The sequence below is a fragment of the Mixophyes fleayi genome, chromosome 9 (genome assembly GCF_038048845.1).
Source record: "Mixophyes fleayi isolate aMixFle1 chromosome 9, aMixFle1.hap1, whole genome shotgun sequence".
NCBI classification, from domain to species: Eukaryota; Metazoa; Chordata; class Amphibia; order Anura; family Limnodynastidae; genus Mixophyes; species Mixophyes fleayi.
The window spans coordinates 116,570,765-116,588,354 of NC_134410.1; the positions used below are offsets into that span (position 1 = coordinate 116,570,765).

The 17,590-nt window shown below is 42.6% G+C and overlaps 1 protein-coding gene across 3 annotated transcripts in view; it reads right to left on the reverse strand.

The window, feature by feature from the left end:
* Positions 1-555: 555 nt before the first annotated feature.
* Positions 556-17,590, reverse strand: part of AK1 (adenylate kinase 1) — a 55,790-nt gene continuing 38,755 nt past the window's right edge. For 2 of the 3 annotated variants that reach the window (XM_075185158.1, XM_075185159.1), the window contains 6 exons: positions 13,218-13,257; positions 10,218-10,253; positions 8,269-8,432; positions 5,114-5,230; positions 2,099-2,290; positions 556-982 (listed from right to left, as the gene is read on the reverse strand). In XM_075185158.1, coding sequence (XP_075041259.1) covers positions 914-982; positions 2,099-2,290; positions 5,114-5,230; positions 8,269-8,432; positions 10,218-10,253; positions 13,218-13,257 — 618 coding nt within the window. In that variant the 3' untranslated portion in view covers positions 556-913. Of the gene's footprint in view, positions 983-2,098; positions 2,291-5,113; positions 5,231-8,268; positions 8,433-10,217; positions 10,254-13,217; positions 13,258-16,155; positions 16,305-17,590 lie in introns of those variants that run through there. The other variant, XM_075185160.1, reaches the window with a different exon arrangement.

Consider the following 17,590-nt stretch of genomic DNA (forward strand, 5'->3'; position numbering starts at 1 on the left):
ATCCTTGTAAGTGAAATATGACTTTAATTCACCCACACAAAAGGCACGAGCAACACCTTACTCCTTCCCCCCCCGGGTGAGGAGAGGTTAAGTATCTTTTCCTGTTCCAACATTCCATTCAAGTTACTTAGGATCACTTTCTGCAGAAAAATAACATATGTGACAACAGCATCATTTCATATTAGACACCTCCTAGAGGACAATGCGCCATCCGGTCTCCTGCTCTTCCTATCCACCAAAACCCCCCACCGGCTTGTCCCTTCATATCAAGGTCAGAGGTGACCCTCCAGCTTTCTGCAAGGAGACGGCAGCCTTCCCAGCGGAAACAGCCCAACCGTTAGCTTCAGCACATAACCCTCCAGCAAGGATCTTATTATCCTGTCACTTTGACCAAGGCCACACGAACAATAAACAGCCACGCTCGGCTCCTGAGGTGACGCATTTTTCAAGCAACCTTTTGCCTTTCTGGAAAGGAATGTCTCCGGCCGGAGGGAGAGAGAGTGGAAAAAAGTAGCGAAGAAAAACACTCGGGAGCCACGCAAGGGACCGCAAATATTTCCTTGAAGTTGTTTACTGTTCAGGAAAACAGGAAGAGAGCGAGGATATCAACATTCTGGGGACAGACAGAGAGGGGGTCAGGGTGAGAGGAGAGAACGCACCTTCCTACGGGACGAAGAGTAAATTCTTTCAAGAATCTGGCAGGGGATGGCGTGACGTGTGAAACCAATGACAGGCAGACAGAATAATATTAGGTTGGCCGAAGGCTAAAACACTCTGGGGCTGTGTTTGTTATTTTTGTTTTCAAATATGCATTGTATTATTTTTTTGGGGAGGGTGAGAGAATAAGGCTAGACACTCTTGTTTATAGAAAATAATAAAATAAGGCATTTTTGTTGTTGTTCTGCGTAGGTGTTTATTTAAGGCCATCCAGGGCTTGGCTCACTTGTTTGAAGACATCGTCTACGGATCCCTCTGCGTTGATCTGTTGGAAAGATAAAGAATACGTGAATATTCTTTTCTGACGCGTTTCTCCGTAAAACTATCAGAACATCACCCCCTCCAATCATCAGCCCAAAGCACCGTAACTATCAATAAATTCTCTCTACGTGCAATAAAACATGTTCCTTTCAGTATGCATACATAAACCATATATATATTTATTGTGATGACGTGGAACACCTATAGGCCACGTGCTAATGTATCGCTATTCCAAGATGGACGTTTTTTACACTGTTTAGAATCTTCTGTTCGAGGGAATACTCTCAGATACACCGAACACACGGCTTTATCTTTAGGGTACATAATCGATGTGCACTACTTCCACAATTTAAATACGATTTCCGCTTGTAATACTTTGTTGCTAGGCAGGTGGAACTACACAACAGTACAACGGAAAATAAAACACTCATGACATCTGAAATATGATCATATTAGAAACACGTTTCATAAACGATGGTGCCTGATTGGACGAGTGCTGGTGTCTAATGAGGCGGTGTCTTTGCCTTAGTGCAATACATCCACAGACCTACCGTTAGGTTAATCGGCTATTGATGAAATTGATCTTCGTGTGTGAGAGTTTGTGCGGAAGAGAATTTAGACAGTAAGTTCTATTAGGACAGAGACTGATGTTAATGACCGAACATTCTAAATCTAAATAAAGGATCACATGACCAGGCAATGTTAGGGCTATCCATGCAGTGATGCCCATAGACTATGGTATGAGATTAGGTCTACAGGGCTGCCCCAGAGAAGGACCGCTGGATAGTCTATTACTTAGTTTGTGTAACACCCCCCCCTCATTGAACTGTCCCTTTTAATTTATCCTATTAGCAGAGAGGTAAAAAGTTCAACCGCACATCAACACTCCTTGCACGCCAATAACCAATATTCCTGGGAATGCAACGGATTGGTTCACTAGGAACAAGCGTGCCTCAGTGATGTCACTGATTTCTAGTGACTTGATAGGCTGCATTCTCAAGAATACTAGTTTAGTATCTTACATTCTACCACTAAACATGTAATAACACCGCATTCCCCGCTATGTCCAGGTATTATACACCTAGCGAGCGCGTGGACGTGCGTCACGGGCTGTCTGTACCTTGCGCACGATGCCTCTTTTTTCATACAAAGCAATGACGGGTTCTGTGGCCTTGTAATAAGTCTCCAGTCTCTTCTTGATGGTGGCTTCATTGTCGTCAGCCCGGCCGCTGGTTTCACCGCGTTTCAGTAACCGTTTCACCATCGTGTCAGAGCCGGCGTCAACGTAGAGCAGCAGTGATGGGGCCGCAATCTGTAGTGGCAAAGACGTTACTGTGAATGGGATTATGTAGACCTGCAGTGACTGGCGGTGAAGGGGTTATAAATGGGATTATCTACATCTACAATGACAGGCGGTGAAGAGGTTATGAAGGTTATGAATGGGATTATGTCAGTCTAGGACAGGCAGTGAAGGGGTTAAGAGCGTTATGAATGGCCTTATCTACATCTACAATGACAGGCAGTGAAGGGGTTAAGAGCGTTATGAATGGGATTATCTACATCTACAATGACAGGCAGTAAAGGGGTTAAGAGCGTTATGAATGGCCTTATCTACATCTACAATGACAGGCAGTGAAGGGGTTAAGAGCGTTATGAATGGCCTTATCTACATCTACAATGAAAGGCAGTGAAGGGGTTAAGAGCGTTATGAATGGCCTTATCTACATCTACAATGACAGGCAGTGAAGGGGTTAAGAGCGTTATGAATGGGATTATCTACATCTACAATGACAGGCAGTGAAGGGGTTAAGAGCGTTATGAATGGCCTTATCTACATCTACAATGACAGGCAGTAAAGGGGTTAAGAGCGTTATGAATGGCCTTATCTACATCTACAATGACAGGCAGTGAAGGGGTTAAGAGCGTTATGAATGGGATTATCTACATCTACAATGACAGGCAGTGAAGGGGTTAAGAGCGTTATGAATGGCCTTATCTACATCTACAATGACAGGCAGTGAAGGGGTTAAGAGCGTTATGAATGGCCTTATCTACATCTACAATGAAAGGCAGTGAAGGGGTTAAGAGCGTTATGAATGGCCTTATCTACATCTACAATGACAGGCAGTGAAGGGGTTATGAGGGTTATGAATGGGATTATGTCAGTCTATGACAGGCAGTGAAGGGGTTAAGAGCGTTATGAATGGCCTTATCTACATCTACAATGACAGGCAGTAAAGGGGTTAAGAGCGTTATGAATGGCCTTATCTACATCTACAATGACAGGCAGTGAAGGGGTTAAGAGCGTTATGAATGGCCTTATCTACATCTACAATGAAAGGCAGTGAAGGGGTTAAGAGCGTTATGAATGGCCTTATCTACATCTACAATGACAGGCAGTGAAGGGGTTAAGAGCGTTATGAATGGGATTATCTACATCTACATTGACAGGCAGTGAAGGGGTTAAGAGCGTTATGAATGGCCTTATCTACATCTACAATGACAGGCAGTGAAGGGGTTAAGAGCGTTATGAATGGGATTATCTACATCTACAATGACAGGCAGTGAAGGGGTTAAGAGCGTTATGAATGGGATTATGTCAGTCTATGACAGGCAGTGAAGGGGTTAAGAGCGTTATGAATGGCCTTATCTACATCTACAATGACAGGCAGTGAAGGGGTTAAGAGCGTTATGAATGGCCTTATCTACATCTACAATGACAGGCAGTGAAGGGGTTAAGAGCGTTATGAATGGCCTTATCTACATCTACAATGACAGGCAGTGAAGGGGTTAAGAGCGTTATGAATGGCCTTATCTACATCTACAATGACAGGCAGTGAAGGGGTTAAGAGCGTTATGAATGGCATTATCTACATCTACAATGACAGGCAGTGAAGGGGTTAAGAGCGTTATGAATGGGATTATCTACATCTACAATGACAGGCAGTGAAGGGGTTAAGAGCGTTATGAATGGCCTTATCTACATCTACAATGACAGGCAGTGAAGGGGTTAAGAGCGTTATGAATGGGATTATCTACATCTACAATGACAGGCAGTGAAGGGGTTATGAGGGTTATGAATGGGATTATGTCAGTCTACAATGACAATCAGTGAAGGGGTTAATGATGGGATTACATCAATTTCCTGGCTACAGTTTATTTCCTGATCTCTATAACACATATGTCCAACAGTAAAGCAGGTTATATTTGGTGTATAGACAAGAGACAGGGTAACATGACACAATATACAGCCTGACCTGAAGCATTTCCCCATGGATAACAGAAAGACGTTGGCTGCACAGCCACAGAGACTGCAGAACCAGACCCACCTCAGTAAGATCACCAGACACAGACTACAAATACCTACAGGTAACATTCACAAGCACATATGTAAAGGTTTCCTATACGCATCAGATTTCCTGTCTCCGAGAGGACGCTGCAGATAGCCTCTGTGACTCTGACCTGTCTGATAACAGAGAACAATAGTCTAGTCCTACAGCTGCCTGCAATGTAAATAAACGTCATGGAAACGTTTATGTATACAGCGAAGAATGTCACAAGAAGCCGTTTCATATTAGATCAACGTATATTTGGGGTACCTTGTATTTTATGTAATGACAAGTCTGTAATAACAATTATAATAAAGAAGATGAAATCTTCTTTTCTAGGTTTTGCTGCGTTTGACATCACAGTCTTCCTGCATTAGTTTAATTGGCGCCTCACAGCGGTGCTCTGTGCTGTTTTGGATCCCTGCTCCTTCCGCTATGTAACTGTCAGTCTGTGACTCGCTTCCATTCTCCTACTCACATCCTGTCACCTGCAGCCATACACCCCCCCCCCCCCCCCCCTAATAGTCACACGGGTGGACAGGTCACTAAAACCAGCACACTCGTCTCCTCTGTGCTGCTGTGAACAGATCGATGATCCGATTGGCCAGAGGTTGTTTTATTCCCGCCCACTTTAAAAGCGGGGACATACGGACTAGCAGAAGATGAACGATAGCAAAAAGACGCTCAGACTACAAGAAAATTAACGCGGTCCAAACAAATGGTGTCCTTTAAATGTATGATGAACCAACGTGGAAGATTTATAATGACAATGTGGACACGAAAACTACAGGCGACACGTTGCTCACCTTCTTCTCGAACTCCTCCCCCTGTTTGACCTCACGAGGGTATCCGTCTATGAGGTATCCTTTGGAGGTATCTGCCTTGGCAATCATAGCATCTCTCAACATATCCAGAACGGTGTCCTGGGGAAGAAGGAAACAGCTACATGACAATGTGTTTTCTGTATCACTGTACACATAATGGTCCTTTATACATATGGGCAGTTCATCAAATCAAGGTGGAGGAGATCAGGGGATATATTTACTAAACTGCGGGTTTGAAAAAGTGGAGATGTTGCCTATAGCAACCAATCAGATTCTAGCTGTCATTTTGTAGAATGCACTAACTAAATGAAAGCTAGAATCTGATTGGTTGCCGTAGTTTAGTAAATCTAGCCCCAAATCTTTTTAAGGAAACAAAACAGCTCCCATATACTATGTACTGCATAACAATAAGGTTAAATCCTCAACCAGTCCCAGCGCTACACAGCCTAACAGGGCCATAATAAGTGGGGGGATCTCTCTGTTAGGGGGCCACAGTGCCTGGTTTTATATTATTTATTATAAGCACTGCACTATACATGGAGCCAGCTTTATTACAGGGCACGAGTGCCATTTCTCCGTACATTGAGGCAGACCACACCTATGAGCTTGGTGGACCAGGAGGTTTTGGGGTACAGTTTCCACCAGTATTAACAGAACATGTTATGTCTTTAACAGAAGCCATAACGGACCTGCCCCAGGATATTCACAAAATGTTTTTGAAGTCAAAAGTGCCCTCGTTTTCCTTCCGGCAGTTTTCAATTTTTTCATGTAGTCCCAGGCATAGCAGCAGGGGGCGCCATAAGCTATGTGATTAAACAATAACTAAACAGAAGACGTGATGAATCTTTGATTAGGGATTCAGAACAATCCTATAATTTTTTTTAGCAAGATTTTGGTAGAAATCACAATTTCTCTGTTATTTTAGTGCACAGATTATTCCCTCTGGTCATTTACATCCAGACTCAGACTGACTATCAAATGTACCAGGGAATCCAGCAATGGTCCAAGCCTAAATGGAAACTTGCAATGCATACAATATATGATAAATGTTATTTTATTTAACCCAAAAATATTTCCCAAACATCTTTATTTTAAATGCTGAAGTATGTTTGCTACATATGTTACATTTTATCACTCTAAATAGCTCAACTTCTGTTACATTTTATTTACAGAATGTCTTCCATTTAAGCTACATTAGTAAACTTTTATTTCTGAAGAATTTTCTTTGATTCTTGAGAGTTTCCATCATTATCATCAATTTATATAGCGCCACTAATTCCGCAGCGCTGTACAAAGAATTCATTCACATCAGTCCCTGCCCCGTTGGAGCTTACAGTCTAAATTTCCTAATATAGACACACACACAGACAGACAAAGAGGGAGATAGACAGACAGGGAGACAACACCGACACACATACTAGGGTCAATTTTTGATAGCAGCCAATTAGCCTACCAGTATGTTTTTGGAGTGTGGGAGGAAACCGGAGCACCCAGAGGAAACTCACGCAAACAAAGGGAGAACATACAAACACCACACAGATAAGGCCATGGTTGGGAATCAAACTCATGACCCCAGTGTTATGAGGCAGAAGTGCTAACCACTAGGCCACTGTACTGCCCAATGTAACTTGGTCTCATTTCAGTTACTTAATAACAATTAGAACCTTTAAAGTACTTTGTTGTGTTTAAACCCTCGGTCGCTCAGGATGAGCGGAACTCGCACTTTACATACAGCCGGTAACTGCAAAGGGCGATTCCCACTGCAGTAGAGGAATAACAAATAAATACTGTTTATAACTAGAGTAGAGGAACGTTTAGAGCCACAATGCCCCTCCCCAGTGTTTAAAAAGGTAAACCCTTGTTTGAAGTGTGTGGGGGGGAAAGGGGGGTCTGCTCTTGATCAAATCTTCATCACCAAACAACCCTCCCCCATATTTAAATAAATGAAAAGGGGCAGCCCCCTCTATCAACCAAAAGAGCCTCTGTTTATGGATTGCCTGTTGATCAGCAGTCCTAGATCATACTTGCCAACTCTCCCGGAATGTCCGGGAGACTCCCGAAATTCGGGTAGGTCTCCCGGACTCCCGGGAGAGCAGGCAAATATCCCGCAAACGGCATCTTGCTGTCAAAATGACAATTCTCTGTGAATCGCGTCATTTTGGCCCCGCCCTCCCCGCAACAAAAACTGCATTTTGACGCGCAAAATGACGCGATTCACTGCTCCCCGCCCCCAACCACGCCCCCCTGCCTGGAAAGAAGTTTAAAAAGGTTGGCAAGTATGTCATAGATATACATATTTATGTTCATAAAATTAGTTTCAGCACCTCTTTATGCTAAGTCAACCCACACAAAGGGGGAGCCATTCTTATCGGGACACCAGCAGCTATTCAGACAATCCCTCTTTTTTCAACTCTGTGCCCTACTTTAATTGAGTAAATGTGAAACAGTTTCCGCGATTACGCCACATCCTGGAAATTAGAACTAGTATTCTAGGCTTGGGTTATAAAGGATATTGACTCCTTATTTTATGCATTAGGCTGTCTTTGTGCTTTGTTTTCCTCTGTTGCGCCACCTTCAGGAAACTACTGTGCAGTCTAACCTGGGGTTATAAAGAAATCAGTGCTATTTACTGAAAACGTAAAAAAAAAAAGATTTTCTGTGCAAAAAACACAAATCATATGATTGATACCGAAGTTGAAATGTGACCATTCAAAAAGTGACAAAACAGGCTCAGCACAGGGGTGAAAAATGCAAATGGGTTAACGCAGCAGATTAACCAATAAACAGACTTAAAATAAGATATAGCTAAGATGGTATAAAGACCAGCAAAACAGCGCCACCTAGATGAATATTGCAAACACACAGAACGGTATAAAGTTTTAGAAACATGTATTTCATGTGTGCAATTCCTTTGTAGGAAAGCTTGTAAAGGAGAAGTGCAGGGGCTGGGTCACTGAGCCACCTGCATATTATTTCCTTTAAAATAGGCTCCTGAGTTGACTCTTGCCATCCTGGGCTAAAATTGGCCAGCCCTCCCCTGGAGATGTGTTATATATGAAACAACTCTATAATAGATAGATTATTTAGGTATTAGTAATTTTATCTATCATGCTCATTCATTTGAATTTTGACCTTACCAAAGGCACTAATTCCCCTCTCTCCATGATGGCAGACAGAGTCTTTCCTCGCTCGGATCCTCCGGACACTTCCGCCCTCAGTAGGTCTCCGGTTGACAGGTGGGTGTAGCCATATTTTTCTACGATCCTCTCACACTGGGTCCCCTTGCCAGAGCCTGGTCCACCTGAAAGGGTCAGAAATGGACACACCTTACAACTACTCAGTGCATGACCAGTGGAGACCTGTGTTTTTACACGGACATTTGAAGTTGATCTCGGACATGCCCTACCCCAATTATTAATTCCCACATTTTAAATTTATCTCCCCCTCCAATGCAACATGGTTTTGCCCAGGTGAAAAGTTACTCATTTTTTTTTTGCTTTCCTTTCCTTAATGAATCAGGCCCGACATGTATTTATATCATCAAGCAGAGTTGTTCACATTCATGACTTTATTGGTATAGAAAGCAAAGCTGCTCTCTAGATACAGCTGTATCCAAAGCAGACGGCTCAGAGGAGTCGTGTCATGTCAGGGACAACAGGACTAAAAACTCTGTCTGATCATATAAAGACATGGCTGAAACGTGAAAATTGATCAGGGAATGAAGGTTAGAGACTGCAAGAAATTCCAACACATTTTGAACATACTGCCTGCTCTCCCGGAATTTCTGGGAGGCTCCCGAATTTCTGGCAGTTCTACCAGACTCCAGGAAGAGTAGGCAAACGTCCAGGGTTCCTAAAAATTGCGATATTCACTGCATTGAGTATTGGGGGCAGAGTTTAATTGCATCATTAAGCCCCGCCCCCAGATACTCAATGCCGTGAATTTCGGCATTTTTATAGCGGGTCGCGGAGCTATGGTGACGCAAAGACATCACCACGCCCCCTCCTACCCCCGACACATAACCAGAGTCAGAAAGTCGGCAAGTATGATTTTGAACCTATCACACTTCGAACCACAGCTGTGATATGCGTTGCGGTGTCTTCTGGATACTGTCCCTGGAACGCAGCCTCTGCCTTGTTTTTATTTGTTCAATTTGTAGTGTTGAAAGTGTATGAATAATAGAGTGACCAAAAAGATCAACAAAAAACAACAAAAATTAAATAATATTATAGTGCCAAAGTGTTCTCTAAGCGTTCTTTCCTGTGGATGTACTGACAGACACGGTGTGACATCATGTTTACATTTGATTATCCAGCTGGTAAAACACAACATTGCTCTAGATTGGGAATTTTTACTGCAACAGTTTAAAACAAACAAAACAAGGTATAATGTGCTCTCTAACTGTCATGTAGAGCAGTGTACACACTAACATAAAGGGCATTTATACAGATATAGGATAATACTATGAGGGCAGTGTTCACCAAGTCCCACGCTGTGGCACAGAGGGTAGTGCGGGCAAAACATATCCTGTGGCACAAGTACGGGCACCCCTGATCTAAAGGGTAACATTGTCCTCTCCATCCATATTATATGATTATTACACACATACAGGATCGTTCAGCATGCATTTACAGACATTAAGGGCACTTAATAAAGGGGATATTTGGTGTACAGTTAGAGGGAGGGTACTTAAACATTTATACTACAGTATCAGGGGCAAACGCAGGATTTGTAGAGGGGGGTTTCCACACCATGCCACCAGTAGGCGTGACCAGCATGCATGGGGGCGTGGCTATAATTTTAGACAGTGCTTGGCTGCTCTCCAACTCTTCCTATCCCCATAATATACATGGGCAATGCTGCCTGCACTACTGTTAGGTGCACGTAGCTCTCCCTTTTCAAGCAGAGCCGTGTGAAGCGGAAGCAGGGTGCAGCCACCTCAATTATACAGTGCCTCAGGCTTGAAGGGGGTTTCCAGGCACTAGGAACCCCCCCCCCCCCCTCAGTTTGCCTAGGAGTACCTTTGCAAGGGTGTACATGACTATAAAAAGTTGCTCTGAAACATCTGTTACACTGTGATACTCACCAACCACAAATACGATCTTACTGTTCTTTAATTTTTCTGAGGAGAGAAAAGTAGAATATAGCAATAGAAATTGATATCAGGTTAAGCTGTGTCCTCATAGACTTAATGTCCTGTAAGGTTATGAAGTTGGAGGCTGATGTAGGACTATTTATCACACATTCAGGCTTGTTAGTCTGACGCCAAGTCTGCTGGAACCATATACAAGATAGTATACACAGCCAAGAACAGCGAATAACCGTACAGACTGTATTCCCACAATGCACCTGTGCAGACACAGATCAGATCTTATATTTACAATACACAACTAGAACCTCATATCTGACACAATGAGGTTCATTAACGAACCACAAAACCTGCATTAGTTCCTCAAGGAAGTGAGGAGAGTCTTCATAGCATGTGGCACCTTTGTGTATTTAAAGATTTTCATTTTGGGGCTCCAAATTCCAATCACTATGGGGTATGTTTACTAAACTGCGGGTTTGAAAAAGTGGAGATGTTGCCTATAGCAACCAATCAGATTCTAGTTATCATTTTGTAGAATGTATTAAATAAATGACAGCTAGAATGTGATTGGTTGCTATAGGCAACATCTCTACTTTATCAAACCCGCAGTTTAGTAAATATATATACCCCTATGAATCAGTTAATCTTATTTTCTTCAATGACACTTGTAGTATATCTGTGAACTGCTTAAAATCATGATATTTACACATATATTCTCCAGATACACATGTGATACTGTATAAAACAGGCACGGCCAACCTGCGTCTCTCCAGATGTTGTGAAACTACAAGCCCCAGCATGCTTCGCCAGTGGATAGCCAGCTGAAGGCTTGTCATGGCATGCTGGGACTTGTAGTTTCACAACACCTGGACAGTCACCGGTGGGCCAGGCTGGTATAAAACTCCACACAACCAACCCATAACACTTACTATCAAATATTCCAAATCTACCACGGTCACATTTCTAAGAATCAAATAAAAAACAAAAAAACCTACAAAACCCCCCCAAAAACAAATAAATCTACAACGGGTGTAAAAGATTCAAGTGACGGTGACAGGAATCTAGTAGTGAAACAACTATGGAGCAGGACGACTCCCTCAACTGTCTGCATAGGCTGTTGGTTACCTGTCTCAGGTGTATGCGGAGAAGTTTTGGACTTTCGACAGGACGTGCAGTTCGCTCCCATGGTCCGACTGTGATATTTGTAGAGCTCTACAGCATTAAACGGTTGTCTCTGGCTCACCCTGAGTAATCTGCCTTGCTCATGGCTGGTTCTGAACTATTTTTTTTTTTCCAGTGTTATATGTTTTAATGTTAGACGGCTGCTGTTTTGGCAACCACGTTCCTCCGCCCCAGGGCTGGCCCTTGTGGTCAGTGGCAGGCAGCCTGTTGTCCAGGAGACCTCTGTTAACACTTCATACAGCAGTTACCGAGAACAACGGTAAACAATGGTCACACTGTCAGCCTGTTACTACCATTATAATGCTACACACACCCTCACTAAACAACAATCCCATTGATTACAAGCCCTTTAAATATATGCTTCAGTGCCAATGCTATCTATGCCTGTTACATGGATCAGTCATGATTAGCATCTACCTCACAAAGTCGCCTGTATGACACGGGGACAATGTCCCAGACTGACACATACAGGGTTGTTATAACTGTATTTTATTTTTAAGTAACACGTGTGGCAGAAATATATGGTTGCACATCTATAAATAGTACTGGGTTTGTACTTGGGAGGAGACATTCCTCCCGACCTCAGCGTACGGCATTCAGGCTCTGTTCTGTGCAGTGTTTGTACTGTAGAAATATCAGATTATCCGGCTGTATATTGTACCTCAGGGCTGTAACTAGGACTGCGGGTGTCCGGCCAGGGTGCAACGCTGAAGGAGGGCGCAGTTTATGAATATTTTAGGTTAGTTTAGTTAAAATTGAGGTCTAGGGGTCGGTAGTTTTGCTTCTTGACCCAGGCGCTAAAATTTTATGTTACGGCTCTGACATACCTGACAATATTTATCAGACTGTGCTTACATATTTACATATTTACACTAAACTAAAGTTTACCAATGGACAACTGAGAGTGCAGGCAGCCATTTTGTGAACCGGACCAATATAGTCATGAGGATGTAGCCTATCAGCTCACAAGGAACCAGCGACAACACTGCGGTGTGAGGGACAAAATGGCTGCCTCCACTGTGTGCAGGCGGTGGGCAAGCTTAAAAAATGAAAAAATGACCACTTTATTTGTTATAGTAATTAAACAAAATGTAGTAATATTTGAACCCCTGCTCAGGATCCTTACAAGGAATATTTTTATTTTTTTTCTAAAGAGACTGTGCATTAAAAAGCCTAAAAATATAGTATGAAAAGTCAATTTACTAATGCCAATACTGGGTCTGAGTTTATGTCAAGGATGCTACTTCAAGTTTTTATTTTTTTTAAATATTATTATCCATTGATTCAATTGATTTATAGCAACTTATTGCTCCTAGTTCCATATTTATTTGTGCATCAGCAATATTAAGCAACTTGAATTTTAGGTGATCAAGAGGTAAATTTACTACAACTTCTACAAAGGAAAAGTGGAGGTGTTGCCCATAGCAACCAATCAGATAGAATGTACAAAATAAATGATAGCTAGAATCTGATTGGTCGCTATGGGCAACGCCTCCACTTTTCCATTTCAAAGTTGTAGCACATCTACCGTATAGTCCTTCAATAGACCGGCCATGTAGTCCTTTAGTAACCCTCACAGAACTATTGACCACCGTAATTAGTGGTTTTCCCTCAGACATTTAATCTAAACCTTCTATTTCAGTTCCAGCATTGCATATATTTTTTTTAAAAAGAACAACTTTTTATTCACCAATCATGTGAAAATTCACCATTGATTACAACGTTACTCCTCTCCATAAACTGGTTGGAGAACATATAGAGGTTCAGTGAAAAATCCACAGACTGATCGTCAGTAACAGGAATCGTGGGTCTTACCTGCCATTTCTGTAGGATTTGGGCTGGAGGTAACCTCTATCTGGAAAGAGAAACAAAAAAAGCTGTTCAGAATATTGTATTCCTACTTACATGTTACTTATAAGAGATGCTCCTCATATTTAGGGGCCTGATTCATTAAGGATCTTAACTTAAGAAACTTCTTATTTAAGTCTCCTGGACAAAACCATGTTACCATGCAAGGGGTGCAAATTAGCATTCTGTTTTGCACATAAGTTAAATACTGACTGTTATTTCATGTAGCACACAAATACTTGATAGCTTATTTGTACACTGAAATTTAAAGTTGATATTTGTGTGCTACATGAAAATACAGTCAGTATTCAACTTCTGTGCAAAACAGAATGCTAATTTGCACCCCTTGCATGGTAACATGGTTTTGTCCAGGAGACTGAAATAAGAAGTTTCTTAAGTTAAGATCCTTAATGAATCAGGCCCTAGGTGTCATTTGCCTTATAGGAAGGGTACCGACAAATTTAAACAATGGTTTCAATTCTCAGACCTGTTTTTGTGCGTTGTACTAAACTGAGTGACATCGCGCCAATGGATGGAGCCTGCTTATTGAGTACATATGTACAGACGGGTGGATCAGGGCAAAGCATAGTCTTTGCTGGTCACGGATCTCACTTAAACTAGTTTTTGTTAATATGACCAAATAAATGCATCAATAATAGGAATTCCCCTTTCAACAAAACTGCCTTTAGGACAATCAATATTGAGTTATTTGTTAAATGATCTGATCACTGTCAGCTTCTGGGTGTGATATTGAGCTAGTAGGTTAATTGGCTACTATCAAAATTGACCCTACCGTCTCTCTCTCTCTCTCTCTCTCTCTGTGTATATTAGGGAATTTAGACTGTAAGCTCCAATGGGGCAGGGACTGATGTGAGTGAGTTCTCTGTACAGCGCTGCGGAATCAGTATTATATAAATAAATGATGATGATGATGATGAATGATTAGTGAGTGAAGTGTCTGTGGCACTGAAAATTATTTACCTTTGAGTTTAAAAAATTCTGTCGATTATTCCCCCCATGGAGTAATGTAACCAATGATCGGCAGTGATCTGTACAGCAGGTATTGATCATTTAGTGTTAGATTGTCTTTGTAGTGTACTCACTGTACTGGGAAATTAATACCAAGTTCTCCGCAGGGATTAGGGCTAGAAGTGACAAGCCTGTGGAGACAACAGTCTTCAGTCCCCTGATGTTTTGTATTATTAATTAACCTTTGTAGCACCAGTAAAGTTGTGCAAGACTTAAGCTAGGTACACACTACACAGTTTTCGTCCAATAATCGGCTAAATCAGCCGACATACGACCGCTCGTTCAAAAGTCGGGTCAGTGTGTTTAGTGACACGATGGTCGAAAGTCTGCCCAAATGGACGATTGTCACCTCATTTGGTTGGTCGTACCGTTTAATATTTTCGTTCCAATCTCGTTTCCGTTGTGTAGTGTGTATAAACTTCCGACCGATCCACAACAGTGAGTACGAAATTAGTGTCATTGCTCACGACAACATGGCTGTAAAAAGTCGCTAAAGGGACCATCGATCGCATGTAAAATCGATCGGCATAAAAAGTTGGTGGGAAATTCTGTAGTGTTTACCCAGCTTTAGATACATCTCATTCTAGTAATGGATCTCTACCGCTTTCTAAATAGTTCCAAGTAGAAAAAGGGAGAGTTCTATGTTCCTGCTCCTCTCCTTGATGCATATCACAGTATGATCATACTCTGCTTTTCCTACTTCAACCCAATAACGGAATTAAAGGTTTTTTCTATTTTTACCTTCAAGTGAATTTCATGTACTGGCTTGACATATCTGGGGCAATGCATGGCTGCCAAGCATAGAAGGAAGCCAAATAGCAAACTATTTTGTAAAAGTTGCAGGGGGTATCTGCAGGTCAGAAAATTAAAGTTACATGAAGGCGGGTCTCCTTTAATTAGTTGGTGTTAAAAAAAACAAAAAAACACATCAATTGCTGAATTTAGCCCAAGTTATAGCAGAATCAAAATATAATGGGCCTGAGTCATTAAGGAAAATAAGGCAAAAAAAGTAGTAAATGTTCCCCGGAACAAACCATGTTACAATGCAAGGGGTGCAAATTAATTTATTATTTTGCACATAAGTTAAATACTGGCTGTTTTTTTCATGCAGCACACAAATACTTGATAGCTTTATTTTTACACTGAAATTTAAAGTTGATCTAGGTGATGTCCTACCCCAAATATAAATCTCTCCCCACATTTTAAAGTTACCTCCCCCTCCAATGCAACATGGTTTTACCCAGGTGCAAAGTTACTCCTTTTTTATGCTTTGCTCTCCTTAATGACTCAGAACCCAATGACACTGACAACTATCTCATCATGGCAGCTAAGTACAGAAGGAGCAACGAGAGAACGCCCACATTCATTGACAAAAGGACTCCATTGAGCTAAATTCTAAAAACCACTTTGCAGACATCTCTCTATCGTACATTACACTACATAACTTGAGTCTTGGAAGGCCTCTAGTATTTTCTCCCACCCAACAAATCGCTGAATCTGAAGCGTTGGGTGAAAATGACAAAACCTCACTGCAGTCTGATACAATGACATCTTTGTAGAAAGCTGAATTTTCCTAACACCCCCACAGCCGCTGCAGAAACAAAACACATCCATGCCGGCAGTCACAATCACAGAGGCAAAACGCTGCCACAAACAGGCAATGACATTCACACAGCCCGACGACACCGGCTGATATGCAAGAAGAGGCACATCAGATAGCATTTAATACGATATTAATATACAGCTACAAGCAGTAAAATAATAAACATCTACACAAAATACGCACGGAGAGAAACACATTAAAAATGACATCATTGACAGTCCAAATGTGAAGTCATTACCAGCAAACAGGCAGCAGCGTAAATGCACACAGTACCTAGAATTACATAGGCAGACACCGAAAACGCCAATGACCTTCTTCAGTGTCACTGATCACAGGGACCTCCTCAGCAGGCAGGTGAGAGTGGGCGGTGTGAGGATGCTAGGCTGGCAGACATCACCATGACACGTTTAGTGGTTTACATGCAGTAGAGTAGGGAGCACCAGCGGAAGGGAGGCTGAGGAGAACGAGGAGAGTGACGCAGGATGCAACGGAGGGAGAGGAATTAACTATTGGACAGCCAGACAGAAGTCAATGCATTATCTCCAGATAGTAAACTATCCTTCCGTCAATCATGGCGTTACAAGACGTTTACCATTTAATATACACTATACATTATACATGTGTCAATGACAGAGATCCATCTCTGTGCCCCGATCCACTTACATGACATAACTCGTATGGGAGGAGCTTAGACGTGTACACAGAACAATACATATATGTATTATAAATCTAACACTGGTAATATATCTTGGTTCCAAAAAAAAGGATTGAAGTCCCGGGGGTATATTTACTGAACTGGAGGTTTGAAAAAGTGGAGATGTTGCCTATAGCAACCAATCAGATTCTAGCTGTCATTTTGTAGACTGTACTAAATAAATAACTGGAATCTGATTGGTTGCTATAGGCAACATCTTACAGTTTAGTAAATATAACCCCTTGATTCTGTGAAAATCACTGGCTTGCTATTGTCCAAGGAAATAAACACTATTTATCTCTTCTATCACTAATACATTGCAGAGAGCAATGTAAGCTCTTTCTATCCAAGTCATATTCTCTGATATTCACATTAAATAGTTAAGCCTTTACAGGCCTATTGCTGGGGTGAATACACAGCGATGACCGTAACCAAACTGTTGTCTGAGACAAACTCAATACGTGTACAAACCATCATGACTCTTTCCATCAAGCATTATATCCTACAGCAAACAGGTATTTCCAGCTTATTCATTATCGTTGCTATTCTCAATGGAGCAGCCACAGACTCAGTGGGGTAAGGGCAGCGCGAGGGAGGGGGGTAAGGGCAGCGCGAGGGAGGGGGGTAAGGGCAGCGCGAGGGAGGGGGGTAAGGGCAGCGCGAGGGAGGGGGGTAAGGGCAGCGCGAGGGAGGGGGGTAAGGGCAGCGCGAGGGAGGGGGGTAAGGGCAGCGCGAGGGAGGGGGGTAAGGGCAGCGCGAGGGAGGGGGGTAAGGGCAGCGCGAGGGAGGGGGTAAGGGCAGCGCGAGGGAGGGGGTAAGGGCAGCGCGAGGGAGGGGGGTAAGGGCAGCGCGAGGGAGGGGGGTAAGGGCAGCGCGAGGGAGGAGGGTAAGGGCAGCGCGAGGGAGGGGGGTAAGGGCAGCGCGAGGGAGGGGGGTAAGGGCAGCGCGAGGGAGGGGGGTAAGGGCAGGAGACAAATAAGACGTCTTCACTCAGTCTTGCCCAGACTCCATCTA